The sequence below is a fragment of the Caretta caretta genome, chromosome 23 (genome assembly GCF_965140235.1).
Source record: "Caretta caretta isolate rCarCar2 chromosome 23, rCarCar1.hap1, whole genome shotgun sequence".
NCBI lineage: Eukaryota > Metazoa > Chordata > Testudines > Cheloniidae > Caretta > Caretta caretta.
Genome location: NC_134228.1, coordinates 1,835,535 through 1,854,472, shown reverse-complemented (window position 1 = coordinate 1,854,472; position 18,938 = coordinate 1,835,535). Strand labels below are relative to the sequence as shown.

The window sequence follows — 18,938 nt, the reverse complement described above, 5'->3', positions numbered from 1 at the left end:
GGGCACTGGGTGCCGGGGCTGGGACACTGTCCCTCTCTAGGCGGTGCTGGTCACAGTCTGTCTGGACCTGGCGGCTTCTCTCCCTGTGGCCTCACACCCCGTCGCCTTGACCGGCCTGCCCGTCGGGGATCTCTGATTGGTGATGTCATGGCGAGCGGTGCCCAGCCAGGGCAGGGCTGGTTTGGGGGCCCTTTTCCCCCCAGGGGAATAGCGTTTTGTAGCAGCGCTAACAACCCAGGGACTGGCTGCAGCCTCAGGGGGCTAAAGGCCCTAGAGCTAGGTGAAAAGGATGCATCGACTGGGGCCAGATCCCCTGATGGTGTGAACCACCTTTGCTCCAGTTCTATTTACACCCCTGTGGATCTGGCCCATGATACACGCCCCCACCCCCCAGCTGGGGGACTGGGGGAGCGGCTGTCTGCGTGAGCTGCGATTGGCCAGCAGGGATGAGATCCCTGGCCTTCCCCCAGCTGCTTTAGGGATTAGATTTGGCCTCTGATCAAGGCTCTTGGCAGCTGGCCGCCCCGGGCTCTTTCCTGGCTCGCCGGTCTGATGGATGGTTTGGTCCAGCATGAGCTCCTCCAGAATTCATCAGGGTTACCTAAGGAAATACGGTGAGCGCCCCCTCCCTTCCGCACCTCCAGCACCCACCTCACCGCCGGCCCAGGGGGTCGGTCTGTCCCCGCTCCCAGTAGCTGCCTTGATTCCTGTTGCGATTTGTCTTCCCGTATCAAAAGCCTGGAATGAGAAGAAGCATCCGGACCGCAGTGAAACTGCTCTGGGATTCTGGGGGTGACTCTGGATTGACCCCCGGGGGGAGCTGAGCTCACAATCTGGCCCTGAGCCCATTGCAGTCAGGGGGTGACTCCAGATTTACCTGGGGGGAACAGATCAGGATCTGGCAGTTGCTGTGTGAATAGCACCCCAGGAGCAGCACCAATTCTGCAGTCCCAGCCCAGGGACTCTGGAGCTGTTGGCGGCAGTCATTAATTAGGCACCATTTGGGGAAGGAAGGAGAATCTCCAACCTAACCCATTAGTGACAGTGGGTATCCTGGCAAAATGTCACCCCTTGTTTGAATGGCCGGGTACCCTCAGGTCCGGTTCTACCCCCTTCCACTCAGCTGCCCCCTGATTCTAATCCCAGGCAGCCCAGAAGGGATTTCAGCTCCCAGCTTTCCCCCAATCCTCCCTTCGTTCAAACACCCCCGGCAGCTGGGCCAAGGCGCTGGTCCAAAGTCTGTGGGTTCCAATGGGGCTTTGGACCTGGCCCGAAAGCCTTTGGGAGCGGAGCCAGCTGGGGAACCCCCAGGATTTGTTCTCTGGACGTTGGAAAATGTTTTTTCTTTTCCTCAGTGGTGACTTTGTGAAATCCAAACCCCTAAACGTTTTGAACTTGAAAACCGCACTGGAAAAACGAACGTTTTCACAGAGTCTCGACCGTTTATATCAAAACTGACTTTTTTGCAACAAACCGAATCCTGAATTTTTAACTGAAAGCTATTTTTTAACCAAAAGCTTCTTTTTTAAAACAAAAACTTATTTTTCCCCCAAATCCAAGCACTTTTACTGAATATTTTTTATTTTTCTTTGAAATGTCAATTCACGTTGTCCTCCGCCTGAGAAAGCCATTTGTGATCAAAAAATATTTTGATGAAAAACATTTTGACCAGCTCTAACTGGTAGGGATCACAGTTGTGGCAAACTTTGCAGGGTAAATGGCTTTGGCCTTTGAAAATTGAAATCAGTTCTTAATGAAATCAGGAGCCCAGTGAGTGGGCGAATGAAGACTTCAGCAGCACACGGAGGCATTCGCTCCCAACTGGCTCTGTCCACTGGCGAACAGGGGAGTTATTTTTTTTTTCTACCAATCTCACCTGCCCCCAAAGGGTTACATTTTCTTCCGATGGCCTCAGCAATCCCCACTTGCTTCCCTTGTCCGAGTTGACCACAGGGATTTAGCATTGTCCCTCTGCTACCTGTGTCTGTGTGTCCCCCCACGTGGGCTGGGATTAGAACCGCCAACCCTTGATTGAATTCTAATCCCAAAATGGCCAACCAAATTTAATCAGGGGTTTAAATCTGCCTGGTGCCCGGCTCTGGGAAGCTGCAGCCCGTGACTCCAACCCCGCCAGGCTCCCGTGGGTTAAGGCACCGCAGGAGAGTCACGGGGGCAGGTGGCACCAAGGGCCCGGTGTTCAGAAAGCCGTCGGAACTTGTGTCAGGGTCCCTTACTGCCGCTTGCTGTGCTAAGTCTCCCCCCGGTGACCCCTAACTCTCCCTTCAGCAGACAGGGGAACGGCAGCTCTTTAGAGGGGTGGGACCCAGGCCTGGATCAAAGACTCCTGTCAAGATCCATCAGCCTCCTTCAAACGCGGCTCCTGCACCGAAAGCCTGGACGCTGGCTAGGCAGCGGTTTGGGGGCAGGCCGGTCTCAGTGTCCCCTTCCGCTCCACCAGCCGTGCCACAAAATCCCCCGCGTTTCCCGCAGCGAGTTTTCCCGGCCGTCGGCTCTTGCTCTGGTTATGTAGGCGTCGCCATCCCTGTGTATGTACCCACAGGCTGGGATGGAGTCCATACGCCAAGCAGATGGTTTCTGGGTGTTTCACAGACCTCGACTCAGCCTCGCACGGCTCTGAACCCCGTCCAATCTCCCAGCAAGCTTGCAGAAGTGCGTGCACCAGCAATGGGCTCACCAGCACTAATTACACCAGCGCTCGCACGATTGCTCTCGGCAGGGCCCCCTGCGGCTTTGTTATTGTAGGGTTGCTGATGAGCCCCATGGAGATTGTACACTGAGGCGTCATTGGTCTGAGCACTGGGGATGTTTACACTGGTTTGGTATTGTAGGACTTTTAAAAAATGTTGTCCCAGCCTCAGGGCTGCTCTAACTCATGCTCTATCCCCCCATGGGCCCTGGGGAGCAGGGACTAGCCCCAGTCACGCCCCCGATCCGCCCCCCATGGGCCCTGGGGAGCAGGGACTAGCCCCAGCGCAGTGCGCCCCAGCCACGCCCCCGATCCGCCCCCTATGCCCGGGGTTGGGAGCAGGATGGGTGCCAGGCCCTTACGCCAGCTCCACTCTGGCCAGGGAGGCTCCTGTGTGGGGTGGGAGGGCTCTCAGGGGGACGATCCTGCGTACTGTCCGGGGCTGGAGCAGCAAAGAGGGGCCTGAGCATGACTGAGAGTCAGGCCCTGGGAGTCTCTCCCAGCTCCCTGCGGGTGGGGCTGGCTCTCCCGCCCAGGCTGAGCAGCTGGTGGGCCCAGGTTCAGCCCCTGGAGACTATTGTGCAGCGAGACGCTGGTGCCAGAGGAAGAGCAGTGGAGGGTCTAGTAGTGGGGTGCCAGCTGGGGACACAGGTTGGTTCCTGGCTCTGCCACAGACTCTCTACGTGGCCTTGGACAAGTCACTGAATCTCTGCCCCTGTGGGAAGAGAGTGGGGTCTGGTGGATTAGAGCAGGGGGGCTGGGAGCCAGGACTCCTGGGTTCTATTCCTGGCTCTGGGAGGGGAGTGGGGTCTGGTGGATTAGAGCAGGGGGGCTGGGAGCCAGGACTCCTGGGTTCTATTCCTGGCTCTGGGAGGGGAGTGGGGTCTGGTGGATTAGAGCAGGGGGGCTGGGAGCCAGGACTCCTGGGTTCTATTCCTGGCTCTGGGAGGGGAGAGGGGTCTGGTGGATTAGAGCGGGGGGGCTGGGAGCCAGGACTCCTGGGTTCTTCCCCAGCTGTGAGATGGGGCTAATCCTTCCCTCGCAGCTGCCAGGCAGGATGATGAGCAGTCGGGACTTGGACTCACGTGGCCCCTCTCTGCTTTGCAGGGGGCTTTCTCTTTAAGCAATGGAAGGAGAAGTTCCTCTTCCTCTCCGTGGACGGGAGCCTCCAGATCTGCCGTGATGCCCAGTCCCCGGCCGAGCTGGGCATCTCGCTCAGCACCAGCTGCCGGGCCATCCTGGAGGGCAGCGAGATCTGCGGCCTGCCCCGCCTGCCCCTGGGCGCCCAGCGGGGCAGCTGCTTAGGCCTCAGCCTCAGTGACGGGAAGTTCCTTCTGCTGCTGGCCCCGGACAACCAGGAATGCAGGTGAAGCCAGAGCTGCCCCAAGGGGGGCGTGCAGGGGGCCAGGGCACGGGCTGGGCTGGGGGCAGTGAGGGTGCATGGGGAGAGCTGAAATCCGCACAGCTGCTGGGAGAGGCACTGGATGGCTCCCCGAACGGCTTGCCTCCTGCCTGGCTAGACCAGCTTTGCTGCTTGCTCCCTGGGAGAGAGTTCTGCCCATGGCCCGGAGACGTAGTGGCATGTCCCAGGAGGAGGCCGCAGACGGGGGAAATGAGCCCTGCTCTCCTGGGCCCCAGACAGCAGGAGACGTGGAGCTGGCGAGGAGTGACCGGCTTGTTAGGCTGTCGGGGCTAATCAGGCTTTTCCCTTCTCTCCCTCCCCACCGCTGCAGACAGTGGCTCAACATCCTCCGCAAAGTCAAAGAAGTAAGTGGAATCAAAGTACGAAATACAGGGCCAGGTCCCCGGCTGCCATCAGTCACCGTAGCCAGGCTGCCCGCCATGACAGCTCGCAGCAGCTAAGCATGTCGGCATCACCCTCGCAGGGGCCATTGGGAAAGGAGGCAAAGGCACCAGTGGGCTTTCCGGCCCTGGCAGTTTCTCGGTGCCTTAGTGAACGGACTGAGGAGTGCCGGGAGGGCCAGGAAGCCGCTCCGTTGTTGCAATTCACCAGTGCCCCATCCACCTCTTCTGCTCCGAGAGCAATTTCGGTTTGGACCTGGGGCTATTCTCGGTCTGATTCTCAGTCACAGCCAGGTCCTTCTGTGCCGCTCTGGGGTGGGACCAGTTCCCTGTGACTCTCCCTCCCACCCCATGCAGGGATGGGGAGCTGAAAATGGGGCCCATTGTTTCCTTTTGCCCTATGGCCTCGGGCAGCTGCATTTTCACAAGTGGTCACTGGCTCTTGCTGCCAGCTTGAGATGCCTGGGGCCTGATTTCCAGGGTCGGGGGGGATCATGGGTGCTCAGCACCTTGAGTAATCGGGCCCTTGGGTGAAACCCTGGCAGTCAATGGAAGTTTTGCACTTGACATCAGCCGGGCCAGGATGTCATCCACGGGTCCCGCCTCTGCCTTGGGTTGATCTCCCCACTTCGGATGGTCCATCCCACTGTCCCCACAGTGATGGTGTTTCCTCCCTCTGCACAGAGCTTCTCCCAAGGGTCCCCAGCGAGATGCAAGCTCCACATTGACTCTCCGTCTAGGAAATGCTGCTGGAAAGAAGGGGGAGGAGGTTCTCCTGGCACACAGAGCAGAGAAGGTACTGGGACCCGGTTCGGAGGGGCTCTGGCTTTCTTGGCTATTTGTCTTGGTGCCAGAGACCTACCGTGATAGGCTTGTTCCCAGATTCCCTGTAACTGGATCTGGGGCACTCCCACCAGGACCCTGCTCCAGGTCCTGGAGGCAGGGTCTCCTGCTACAGTCTATTCCCCAGAACACTGCCCAGAAGAGACGAGACACTCGATCAGAGACAGCCCAATGCATGACTGTCCTCTAGAGTCTGTCTCCCCGGAGCCTGCCCAAGGTCGTTTGAATGCGCCAGTGAACGGGGCTTCCACCCTCATCGCAGGGCAGCAGTTCCACAGCCTGCCACATCTCACTGCCAGGCAGTGCCCCTTGACCCTCAGCTTCACCCTGCTGGCTCCTCCTTGGGGTTCATACCCCGCTAACGCCTCTCGATGGCGCTCATGCCCTCCTTCGTCGCTGAGCTAGACTTCCTGGGCAAATTCCCTCCTGGGTTTAGCTCTCATTAATGGGCCCAGGTGGGGTTCTCTGGGCTGGATTACGCAGGAGGTCAGACCAGGTGAACACAGTGGTCCCCTCTGGCCTTGACATCTGGGAAGCGCCAAACTCCAGGGTAGTTAAAAGCAGGAATGGATGTGGGTTCTTGCCACCTCATGAGCTTTGGGGCCTGGTTCTGATCCCACTCAGGCCTTGTCTACACACAGACTTGTGCTGGTTGAGTTAAACTGGTTCAGACCTCAGTGTAGATACTCTGATTTTGGCGTAGCTTAGTCCTGTTCCTAATCAATTCAAAGTAAACCAAATTAAGCCTAGTGTAAAGGTGCGAAGTGAGAGCCTTTTGTACCAGAGTAATTTCACTGCTGTGTAGACACAATCCAGCGCAAATCAGGAGTTGCTGCACTATTGTTAGTATTACAGTAGGCCCTAAAGACTCCAACGGAGGCTTGGTCTCCACATAAAACAGGTTGACCTATCTACCTTGGTCAGGGGGGTGAAAAAATCCCACCCTTGGTTGATATAATTACACCCATCCAGTCCCTAGTGTAGACACAGCGAGGTTACAGAAGAATGCTTGCATTGACCTAGCATGCAGGAACGTGGTGTTCCTACACTGACAGAAAACCCCTTCCGCCAGCAAAGGCTGCATCTACGCTATGGGGTTAGGCCAGGATAGCTCAGACCTGGGCCCCACTGTGTTGGGTGCTGCACAGGTACAGAGACAGCCTCCACCCAAAGAGCTCACAGTCCCATCAGACAAAGGAAGGCTCATTCTTCCCAGGGTACATAGATGGGGAAACCGAGGCACACAGAGATGTGGAAGTGACTGGGTCACTGGCAGAGCTGGGAATTGAACCAGGATCTCCTGAATCCCCATTCAGTGCATTAGAGCTGACAGAGAACTGGGCCCAGGGTTTGGCTCTGGGCGACTGACCTTCCTTCTCCCCCCACTTCTGCCCCAGCCACCAGGAGCAGCCTGTGCAAGGAGAATTGCTCGCCCCGGTGCCTGCGCCACGGCTCCCAGATGCACGCGGGGGTGAAGGCCGCCTGCCTGCTGATGGGGGGAGCAGCAGCTGGCCCCACCATGGGCTACATGGTGACCTCGGCCACGGCCAGCCGGCCTGGGGAGATGCACCCCCCCGACTTCAAAGAACTGGGCTATCACCCGTCCGCCTGCGACTCTGAGGCCTCTCAGTATGAGACGCTGGATTACGAAGGGCTGGACCAGGACTTCGACGCGCTGGATTTCGGGGGGTTTGCCTTCTAGACACACACGATCCTCCCTCCACGCCCCCAGATTTAAAGGGCTAAACAGAGACTGGGAGGGGATCTTGCTGCTGGCTTCTTTTCCTCAGAAACCAGCCACCTCCCAGGGCTCCCCCAGCCTTGCCCCTCACACCGCCCCCTTCCCGGCCAGAGGGTCAGGGTTTGAATCACGCCCTTCAGAGCCAGCAGCAGTTTTAGGCTGTTATCCTTTATGTGGAGCAGCCACGCGAGGCTTTGCAAGGCTGTTACACAAAAGGATCTGCCCCCGGGGGGGCAGGTAGATCGGGGCTGGGGCTGGAGTGCAGTGTGCTGTGGCTATTCTCCATGTCCCAGGGCCTGTAAGGGGTTGGAGTGTGAGGTAGAGCAGCCGAGAGGCTGCTCTAACTGACACCAAGGGCTAGTCGAGGCTCGTAATACAGGGAGTGCAAAGAGGGTTGTAAAGCCTCTTTAACCCCAAAGGCGGAGCTGGGGTAAGTGAGAACCAGGCCCTTGGAGAGCAAAGCGAGGGTGAGAGGCTCCCATAACCCCCTGGTCAGTGCGTGCCCAGCTCACAGAGGACGTAAGTCTTTCCCAGGCCCCCCTGCAGAGGCTGGCGGTGTGCTCATGCTGTCAGCAGGCGTTCTCAAGGTCCCCGCGCACACCGAGCTGCCGGCTCAGAGAGGCAGCACATTACGCAGCCTTACACTGGTGTCCCAGGGGAGGGCAGGGAGGGGGGTGGGCTGGTTTTTAACAGGGGTATTTTCTCTTCTCCCAAGATGGGGGTTTGTTTGTTTGTTTGTTCTTCCATTTGTTGTTTTTTTAATCTCTCCCTCCTCCGTGTCCAACTGTCCTCAACACTCAGGTTTCCCGTGTGCCCCTGCTGCCGTGGTGACTCGGGCATGACTCCTGCCCTTGGTTATGTCCCCTCCCCCCACTTGGGGTAACCCGTGGCAGGATCAGGCCCCCCGGAGTGTTCATTCTGCCATTTTTTTGCATTAAACTGTAGAAATCTCCTCCCGTCTCCCCGTGGTCTCTGCTCGGCCGGTCGGTCTGTCGGGGAGGGATGCAAACAGCAGCCCTGACAGGACCTTCTTACTGAGGAAGCTCTTTACAGGCGTGTGCTAATTACTCTTCAGCTCTCTAATGTGGGTCAACGCCCTGATTTTAAAGAGAGGGAAACTGAGGCATGGAAAGTCCCAAGTGATTTAGCAGCCGAAGGCCCTGGCACAATAGAAAGGGTCATGAAAGCTACACAGCCCCTTAGTAATGAGCGTGCTGCTGGATCAGGATCATGGGGCTGTATAGGGATAGTTGTTCCCATATGGGGTGTGTAAGGTACCACACTATGGTATAACTGTGTCCACACTGGGGCTTTTACTGGTGTAAGTATCTGGGTAAAAATCACTCCCCTAAAAGACAGTTATATCAGTGCACCCGTAAGCCCAAGCGTAGACCCAATTTCAGATGGGCCAGAGGCAGTTAGGAGCCAAGGTCTCATTGACTTTCAGTGCTATTTAGACTCCCAAGTCACCATGGAAAGTTGTACCTGGATTGACCCGCACCAGGTCACACAGCAGGTCAGTAGCCGAACTGGGACAAGAAGCCAGGTTTCCTGGCTGCCAGTCCGGGGCCTTAACAATTAGCCCACACAGCCTGCTAGGGCCCAGCTCCTGTGAGCTGGGTGAAGTGCAGGCTACGAACTGATAGAAATCCATGACAGGTCGGCACTAGCTGGCTTCAAACACTACACCTGCCGCTTTTCACCGGCCCTGCCATAGTGGTTCGGAACATGGCTCCATCTGGATTGGGATCCTGCTTCTAGCAGGGAACAAGACATGGTTTTTCAGAGAGACCACTACTGTTCAAATGTGTACAAATCCAGGGGGACTCAGATAGAAATAGATGGGTTTGTTTGGGGACGGAGGAATGGATGGATGGCGTGACAGGGTCGGGCCGGATGGCTACAGGAGAATAATAGAAGGCAGATATATTAGCCCCAGGTTAAGTAGGTTCCCTTTCCCTGGGAAAGGTAACAGGGAATGTTCCAGAACAATCAGGAACCTTCTGAGACAATTAAGAGAGACAGGCTGATTAGAACACCTGCAGCCAATCAAGAAGCTGCTAGAATCAATTAAGGCAGGCTAATCATGGCACCTGGGTTTAAAAAGGAGCTCACTTCAGTTTGTGGCACGTGTGAGGAGCTGGGAGCAAGAGGCACTAGGAGCTGAGAGTGAGAACGCAGACTGTTGGAGGACTGAGGAGTACAAGCATTATCAGACACCGGGAGGAAGGTCCTATGGTGAGGATAAAGAAGGTGTTGGGAGGAGGCCATGGGGAAGTAGCCCAGGGAGTTGTAGATGTAGATGTTCCAGGAGGCACTCTAGACAGCTGCATGCCACAGGGCCCTGGGCTGGAACCCGGAGTAGAGGGCGGGCCCGGGTTCCCCCCAAATCCTCCACTCCTGGTCAGACACAGGAGGAGTCAACCTGGACTGTGGGTTCATGAAAATGGCCAAACTGAGGGCTGCCATGAAGCTCCAAGGCGAGCAAATCTGTCAATAAGCGCAAGACCCACCAAGGTAGAGGAGGAACTTTGTCGCAACCAGATAGATGGGTGTGTGTGGGGATGGAGGAATGGATGGACCGATAGATGGGTGTGTCTGGGGATGGAGGAATGGATGGACCGATAGATGGGTGTGTCTGGGGATGGAGGAATGAATGGACCGATAGATGGGTGTGTCTGGGGACGGAGGAATGGATGGACAGAATCTATCCCTGCTTCCCTGCCCACATATAACCAGACTATATACCCACCCCCATATATACCCATTTATGAAGCCATTTAAATCCATACCCATCTGTCTAATCTTGCATTCATGTGTAGGGACCGCACACACTCGGTGACCAAACAGTGTCTGCACAGGGAAGGGTTACCTATGGTACCAATATAGTGATCCAGGTCTAGCTATACCCGTATACGGGCCTGTGTGGACACTCTTATTCTAGTATCAGAGTAGCTTTTTTATGATTTGGCTTAAACACCTTCCCATGCAACATAAATTAAACCAAAACCAGGCACTCTTATAACTGAATAACCATATCGGTTTAACTCCACCCTTTCATTACACCTTAAAAGTTCTCCCGTGTAGACTACTAGGCTTTAGGAACCAGTTTTGCTGGTTACATATGTCTGAGCCTTCCTCCTGCTCTCCCTCCCGGAAACACCAGACCTTGTCCATGGCTCGAGGCAGGACCTCAATCCGGAGGGAGCAGGCCTAGTGAGAAGCTGTCGGTGTCCTGTTTTCTGGAACCATGTCAGGACTAGTGGGGGGCTGTCATAAAAATAAAGGGAAGGGTAAACCCCTTTGAAATCCCTCCTGGCCAGGGGAAAGCTCCTCTCACCTGTAAAGGGTTAAGAAGCTAAAGGTAACCTCGCTGGCACCTGACCAAAATGACCAATGAGGAGACAAGATACTTTCAAAAGCTGGGAGGAGGGAGAGGAACAAAGGGTCTGGGTGCTGCTCTTGCCAGGGACAGAACAGGAATGGAGTCTTAGAACTTTTAGTAAGTAATCTAGCTAGGTATGTGTTAGATTATGATTTCTTTAAATGGCTGAGAAAAGAATTGTGCTGAATAGAATAACTATTTCTGTCTGTGTATCTTTTTTGTAACTTAAGGTTTTGCCTAGAGGGGTTCTCTATGTTTTTGAATCTAATTACCCTGTAAGATATCTACCATCCTGATTTTACAGGGGGGATTTCTTTATTTCTATTTACTTCTTTTTTTTATTAAAAGTCTTCTTGTAAAAACTGAATGCTTTTTCATTGTTCTCAGATCCAAGGGTTTGGGTCTGTGGTCACCTATGCAAATTGGTGAGGCTTTTTATCCAACATTTCCCAGGAGAGGGGGGGTGCAAGTGTTGGGAGGATTGTTCATTGTTCTTAAGATCCAAGGGTCTGGGTCTGTAGTCACCTAGGCAAATTGGTGAGGCTCTTTACCAAACCTTGTCCAGGAAGTGGGGTGCAAGGTTTTGGGGAAGTATTTTGGGGGGAAAGACGCGTCCAAACAGCTCTTCCCCAGTAACCAGTATTAGTTTGGTGGTGGTAGCGGCCATTCCAAGGATAACGGGTGTAATATTTTGTACCTTGGGGAAGTTTTGACCTAAGCTGGTAAAGATAAGCTTAGGGGGTTTTTTCATGCAGGTCCCCACATCTGTACCCTAGAGTTCAGAGTGGGGGAGGAACCTTGACAGGGGCGTAGCCCACGAGGAAGGAGCTGTTTACAAACCAGCCACGCTGCTGCTGACATCACACTTGCACGGGAGCCAGAAGAGCCAGGAAACGAGGACACCACCCTCCTCTGTGCTAATGCCTGAGACCTTAGCCCTGCCTTTTGGCTTAGCTCCGTTGCTCACCCAAGAACATGAACACGCAGAGAGCCTCAGAGAAGGCTGAAAGCCCTGGGCAGTGTGGTGTTTGGATTGTGCCCATGGTTAGCTAACCTGTCTTTCTGTCACCATAGGGACGTGTATCTGTTGCCACGAGTGTATGCGTCCGTCTGTTGCCAAATACGTGCCTACATCTATCTAGTGCCATGTACGTGTACACATGCCTCGATTGCCGTATGTGTGCACATCAAGCCACCTGCCGTTGTCGGGTGCACGTCCATCTATCGACTCTGCGGTTCTTCTGCATTGCCTATCCCCTGCCTGTCAAAAACGCCACACAACCTACAATTCCTCACAACCTACAATTCCTTCATGGTCCCAGAAGGTGCCCACGGTGCAGGCCAACAGGCCGTGCCCACCCGCCTTAAGCGTCAAGCGCCGAGCTGCAAACTGTGTCGCCAGATTTGAATGCAGCCTCTTGCCAAGGTTAGGTGTGTGCAGATAAAGGGGTTTACTTGATGTTCAGAGCTCTTTCTGGTGTGAAGGGGACACATCACTCACTCCCTTGTTCAAAAGCTGGCAGATTAAACAGACACCAGGCGGGGGAACATTCTCCAGTGGTTTTAGGTCAGAACATACATTGTCAACTGAGTGTCAGGTTTTAATCCCCTGATGTGAGTAGTCCTGGGCTAATCCCTCAGGATTACACTGCAGCGAGGGAATGTTGTAAAATAACAGTGCGTGTTTCACCCTCGCTTCTTCTGGAGTGAGATCAACAATGAAAAGAGAGAGACTAGGAGAGTGAAGCAGGAAAAGAGAGTTCTGGAGCGATACTACTATTCAGGTCACACCTTCTCTGCCACTGGTCGGCTGGCTGACCCTGGGGCAAGTCACGGTGCTGTCCTGCATCTCAGTTTCCCCATCTATAAAATGGGGATAATGCTACTTATCTCGTTTGTGATGTGCTTTGAGATCTACCGAGGAAAAATGCTGTATAAGAGTTAGGTTTTATTATTACTGAGGTTGCCAGGCTAGTGCCGGATGATCTGGATAATGCTACAGCACTGGGTGGGAGTCAGGACTCCTGGCTTCTGTTCTTGGCTCTGGGAGGGAACTAGGTGTCAGGGTTCCTGGAGTCTATCTCTTGTGGCTCATCTGACCTGCAAGTTCCCACTGTGTCCCTGAGAATAACAATCTTTGTTATCACCAGTTGTCACGGAGTGCCTGGGCGATGCTCTGGAACTGCTCCCTACGAAGCCAGGCAGGACTCTGGGGAGTCTCCTCTCTGGGAGCAGCCTGTCTGCAGGACACACAGCTCCCCCGGCTTCCACCTTCCTGGGTCTGACCTCGGAGCATTCAGCATCCTCTGCCCCTCCGTGCACTTCCCACAGCAAGTCCGCCCAGGCAGGGTCCTGGGGAAGCCAGAGGGTCCTGCCCCCCAACTTCGCAGTCAGACGTGACTCTCAGCCAGCCAGGGAAACAGAAGGTTTATTAGATGACAGGAACATGGTCTGACACAGAGCTTGTAGGTGCAGAGAACAGGACCCCTCAGCTGGGTCCATTTTGGGGGGCAGGGAGCCAGCCCACAAGCACGTCTGCCCTTCACTTCATGTCTCCAGCCAGCCCACAACTGAAACTCCCTCCAGCCCCTCCTCCTCTGGGCTTTGTCCCTTTCCCGGGCCAGGAGGTTACCGAATTCCTTTGTTCTCCAACCCTTTAGCTCTCACCTTGCAGGGGGGAAGGGCCCAGGCCATCAGTTGCCAAGAAACAGGGTGTCGGCCATTCTCTGTGTCCAGACCCCTGCACACACCTGCCCTCTAGGGCTCTGCAATGATCATACACCCTCATCCCACCACCTAGCTACTTAAGAACTGCCTAGGGGAAACTGAGGCACCCGCACACTATTCAGAGGAAACATTAAGAACAGTCCCACTTCATCACATCTCTCCTCCCTTCGAGATCGAACTGAGCAGGGTCACTTTAGCTGGTGCCTTGGGGAAGTTCGAAGCCACCAGCGTTCCCATGGATGCCCCAGCATCTCTCCTGTTCCTTGGTGGGAGTTATACCAGGCCCTTCCAGTTTCACGCCCTCCCTTAGGTTGGGGGTGGTCGATAGCACTCGCATGCCACATGTGGGAAGGTTTATGCAGCCTGTGCCTTTTGCCGCCCCAAAACCCCAGGGGGTCAAACTGGGATCGGGTCTTCTCCCAGCGCTCCAGTCTGGAGGGCTGCAATTCGGGCTCTCTTGGTTAAGAGCCCCCATCTTGACCTGGGTCACATACTGTTCACTTACAGAACTAGCATGGAGACATCCCTTTCTCAACAACCTTGTCTCCCCAACAAGTTGGCCAAACAGCCACTTGGTTATAGGACTGTTTGACTTTCTTTTAACAGCTTTCACTTCATCTGAGACCTTCTCAAAGCTATCCACACTGGATCTTTCAACTGGGAAGTCAGTGGCTTTATTCACAACAGAAAATTTCTGGCTGTTTTAGGAACTGAAACTTTCTTGATTAAATCACTTTCACACCCTTCAGTTGCAGTAAACTGCTTGCAAAGACTCCATGAGGATTCCTTTTCTGAGGGCTTTTCTATGCAACAATTCACCCTTCACAGAAATTCTGCTCTCACCCTCTTTACCTAGGGCTTGCTCTAGAGGAACACTTTCCTGAGCAACAACAGACGCTTTCTGGATCTCACTTACATCCAGAATTACCTCTGGCCCATCAGGCGGATTCCTACACAGTCCCCTTTCAGGCAAACTTACAGACTTCCTAGATAAAAAGTTAGAAGCATTCTCCTTCTCTTTGCCACACACAAGTTCAGGAATCTTTTCCTTCTTGCTACAGGTTTCCACACCCTCAGTAGGTAACACAATCACATCACCTTCATGCTCTCCTTGTGCCCTGGCTAGGATCTCACCCTGATTAGACAGAGTTGCGACACCCTTTCCCAGCCACACACTAGCAACAGGCAAAATACAAGCACCAGAATTGTCTGGGCTCTGGGATTTTGCTAGGACACTAACTGGATGCGACCTAGTTACAGGGCCATTCTCCCGAGCAGACACAAACTTAGGACCCTTCCCTTCCTGGGCTTTAGCTGAATCCAGAACCAGCTCTGAGACAACTGCACGGCCCTCAACCGTCACAGGCTGAAAGGCCCCTTCTGTCTGCTCCACAGACAAAGAAGAGCCGGACACACTTTCTCCTTTCCCAGACACACAGCTTGGGATCTCATTCCCCTGGTCCCAGCACACAAGGCTGGTCACAGACAACTGCTTGGAGATCAGGGTAGCTCCCTCCACAGGCAAGTCAATACCCCTGGCAGACACAGGCACGTTTCCTTCCCTGTCCCACTTCTCCACCCAGCTAACAGGTAAGGTCCAGGGACACTCATCTTCCACTCTCCTCGCCTTCCCACCCTGCTGACTAGACACAGCCATCAGCTCACAAGGCTGCCTAGGCTCATCCAGACTTTCCTTACCCAGCACCTTGCCACTCCCCACAGATCCCCTGCCCTGCCTGTGTCTCCCCCCACTCAGCTGGGGTCTCAGCTCCCATTGTGCTCAGCGCTGCCCTTGCTGTCCCAGTGGGGGTAGGCAGCGAGCTCGCTGCTTTCCTCACTGCATCAGAGCCAGGGTGAGCCCCCTGAGTCCCCCTCTCCGGTGTGCAAGGGGGCAGGGAGCATCTCTCTGTCCCACCCAGCCCCAGGGGTCTGGTTACAGGCAGGCAGGTAGCCTGAGCCTACAGCTCCTCCCTGGTGCTAGCCAGGTCATCTGCATTTTCACTGACCATTTCCCTCTCCACCGATCGGTTCCCTGGATTCAAATTCAAACCCTTGGACATTACAGGAGCAGGGCCTGGATCCTGTCCCAAAGAGACACAGTCACCCCACAACAGGGTCTCGCAGCTGGTATCCTGGAGAACCCCAATGGCCAGCCAGCCCCACCCCTCCTGGGTCTGCACAGGGATCTGGGCCATAGGCAGGGCGAGGGGCTTCATCCCTGGGACCCTCACACAGTCCCTCAGCATCTGAGGCTGCACCACCCAGGGCCTGACAACAGTCCCAGGATCTTGCCACCCCAGGAATGTCTCCCCATTGACCATCACCTTCCGCTCCCACTGGGGGTCCAAGGGGCCTGACCCCAGGAAACTCCACACAGACATACAGGTTGGGGTCAGGAGTGGGAGCCTGTCCACCTCCCCACCCATCTGGCTGACGGAGTCTATGGCCTTGGGACCCAGCAAGGGAGCTAGACACCTGGGCTTTTCCTCAGGGTCCCCCTGGTTCAAATCTCCAGCCTGCTCAAAGGCAGTGAGGTGGGCATCCACATCCCCCCTTCCTTAACCAGGGGCAGCAATTTAGTCTCGAGGTTCCCTGTGGAACTGGCCCCCCGGAGTCTATCCCCACTCACCCCTAGGAGGTCCCCTAGGCCTCTCCGCTCCCCCACCGCCAGTTCATGCTGCTGCTGCTTCTGCAGCTCTTTCTCGGGCTCTCGCTGTCTCCCACAGTCCTCTTGCTCTCTCGGACTCAGCTCCAATCCCGTCCGTCTCGATCCCCCGATGGGGAACCCGATCGTGAAGACCCCCATCTGGTCGGGGACAGGAGTCTTGGGGATGTCTGGCTCCCACTCCAGTTGCTCCCAGATCCTGGTATAGCCCCATTTGGGGTCAGGAATCTGTTCCTTAGAGCGGTCATCCTCCTCCAGCTGCATGATTAACTGTGCTTTGGTGAACTTTCCAATGCTCAACCCTTCCTTCCTGCACAGGGTTACAATGTCCTTCTGAAGGAGACGGTGACAGGCCATCACTCCGCTCCTCCCAAGTTGTGGACTCACAGGCCTGTGTGCTCTTAGCTCCCCACGGTTTCCAGGGAGAAACCCTCGTGTGCCAGCCCTTCTCGAGGTCACCACCTCTCTGCCAGGCCCAAGCCGCAGGCTCCTCCGCCCCTGAAACTGCTCACCGCAGTCCCCAGGGGGACCCCATTACTGCACAGTCCTTCTCGCTGGTCACTCACTCCCAGGGGTTAACCGCCCCCCGAAACCGCTCTTCTCTCAGCCTTCAGCACGCCTGGTCCTCATCAATCCCCCTTCGTTTTACTGCTCCCCAGTCACTTACTGCAGGAAGCGCCATCCATGGGGTGCAGTACATCCCACTTCTGCCACCAGTTGTCACGGAGTCCCCAGGCGATGCTCTGGAACGGCTCCCTACAAAGCCAGGCAGGACTCTGGGGAAGTCTCCTCTCTGTGAGCAGCCTGTCTGCAGGACACACAGCTTCCACCTTCCTGGGTCTGACCTCGGAGCATTCAGCATCCTCTGCCCTTCCGTGCGCTTCCCACAGCGAGTCCACCCAGGCGGGGTCCTGGGGAAGCCAGAGGGTCCTGCCCCCCAACTCCGCAGTCAGACGGGATTCTCAGCCAGCCAGTAAAACAGAGGTTTATTAGACGACAGGAACATGGTGTAAACCAGAGCTTGTAGGTGCAGAGAACAGGACCCCTCAGCCGGGTCCATATTGGGGGCAGTGAGCCAGACAACCACGTCTGCCCTTCACTCCATGTCCCCAGCCAGCCCCCAACTGAAACTCCCTCCAGCCCCTCCTCCTCTGGGCTTTGCCCCTTTCCCGGGCCAGGAGGGCACCTGATTCCTTTGTTCTCCAACCCTTTAGCTCTCACCTTGCAGGGGGGAAGGGCCAGGCCATCAGTTGCCAGGAAACAGGGTGTCGGCCATTCTTTGTGTCCAGACCCCTGCACACACCTGCCTCTAGGGCTCTGTAAGGATCATACACCCTTACCCCACCCCCTAGATACTTAAGAACTGCCTAGGGGAAACTGAGGCACCCCCACACTATTCAGAGGCAACATTAAGAACAGTCCCGCTTCGTCAGACCATCCTTTGTAAAGCTCCTGATGCACGAAGCTAGATATTGTTACAGCTGCCATCTCTCTGCTGTGCCAGCAAAGCTAATTTGTTCTTGCTCCTCACTTTGGGCAGCGACTGGTGGACCCAAGAGACACTGACCTCATCCCAGAATGCCCCTTGATTCTATTTTCTGAAAGCTGTCTGCCAATGATCCAAGTGGTGGATAGATGCTGAGTTTCAGAAGGGAGCATTAGATCACCTAGTCTGACTCCTGTCTAACCCTGGCCAGAGAACTTCACCCAGGGATTCTTCCATTGAGCACAATCGTTTATGGGTGAGCTAGTGTTTCCCAATGACTGGTCCATGGACCAGCGCTGAGATCTCCCTGATACAGTTTAGGAAGGCAGCAAACCGGTTCCTGGTATCAAGAAGGTTGAGAAAACTGAGCTAGAGGGTATCTTCTAAAAAGAGACGTCCAGTCTCAATAGCAAGATGCCAAGAGACTGAGAATCCAACACATTCCTTGGTAAGTGGTTTCAATGCTTATTTACCCTCACCGTTACATTTTTTTATCTGAAACTTGGCCAACTTCAACTTCCAGCCTTTGTCTCTTGTTCTGGCTTGGTCTGGTGGATTAAAGAACCCTCTAGTATTAGATTATCTTCTCCCTGTGTAGGTAATCAGAGACTGTGATCAAGTCATCTTGTAACCTTCTCCATGATAAACTAAATCGTCTGAGGGTAACATTTTTAAGCGTGCCTAAGGCCCAGATTTTTAAAAGTGATTTGAAAGTCAATGGGACATAGGTCCTAAAGTCACTTAGGCTCCTGACAGATTCAGAGATTAAAAAGTCAGAAAGTATCTAGTTTGACCTGAGGATTTTTAAATTTTGATTTGAATATTTTACCCAGAGTTCCTTCAAAGGCAGGTTTTTCCAACCACGAATCATTTCTTCAGCTTTCTCTGAACATGTCTCAATTTTTCAACATCCTTTTTGTAGTGTGTGACCAGAACTGGACACAGTATTTCAGCATTGGTCACAAGACTGCTATATATCGTCGTGCTATTCAAATACAACTATTAATATTGGGAATGAGAATCCCAAGAAAGTACGTGAATCTCTGCTTATTTATAGCAAAGATAGTTTGGGGTCATTATCTGCATATCGGGGGTTTAATGTGTGAGCAGAAACCTTGCCAATGAATCTGAATTGCCTGGCAGTTTTGACTTAAGCTGGTGTTTTCAGGAAGTGACTGTCTAACTCCTACAGCTGGTTGAAATTATTTGTCCAAAAAGTTTTCACAAGGGAAAATGTAGTTTTGTCAAAATATAAATTTTCCATGAGAAAATGTCAATTTTGGAAAAATCAAAACCCAACTTTTCCTTTCCAAGTGTTGATTCAGAATGAAGATTTTCACTTAGAAATGAAATGGGAAATGTCAAACCAAATACAATTTTTCATTTCAAATAGACATTTCAAAGCAAAAGGTTTTGTTTCAACGCTTCAAAATCAATTTTGAAACATTTTTCATTCTGCAAATATTTTCAGTATTTCATCATGTCATCACATTTCAGGACAAAAACAAATATCAAAATATCAGAATTTCACATGGGACAGAAATTCCATTTTCTAACCAGTATGACCCAATTCCACGCAGG

General features: G+C 54.0%; 1 protein-coding gene across 1 annotated transcript; it reads left to right on the top strand.

Moving 5' to 3' along the window:
• The first annotated feature begins 544 nt into the window (after positions 1 to 544).
• LOC125628480 (uncharacterized) lies at positions 545 to 8,046 on the top strand. Its single transcript, XM_075122439.1, has 5 exons — positions 545 to 614; positions 3,815 to 4,073; positions 4,441 to 4,474; positions 5,195 to 5,306; positions 6,751 to 8,046. Exons 1-5 carry the CDS (start codon positions 557 to 559, stop codon positions 7,053 to 7,055), a joined length of 768 nt encoding a protein of 255 aa, XP_074978540.1. The 5' UTR covers positions 545 to 556; the 3' UTR covers positions 7,056 to 8,046.
• The last annotated feature ends 10,892 nt before the right edge of the window (positions 8,047 to 18,938 follow it).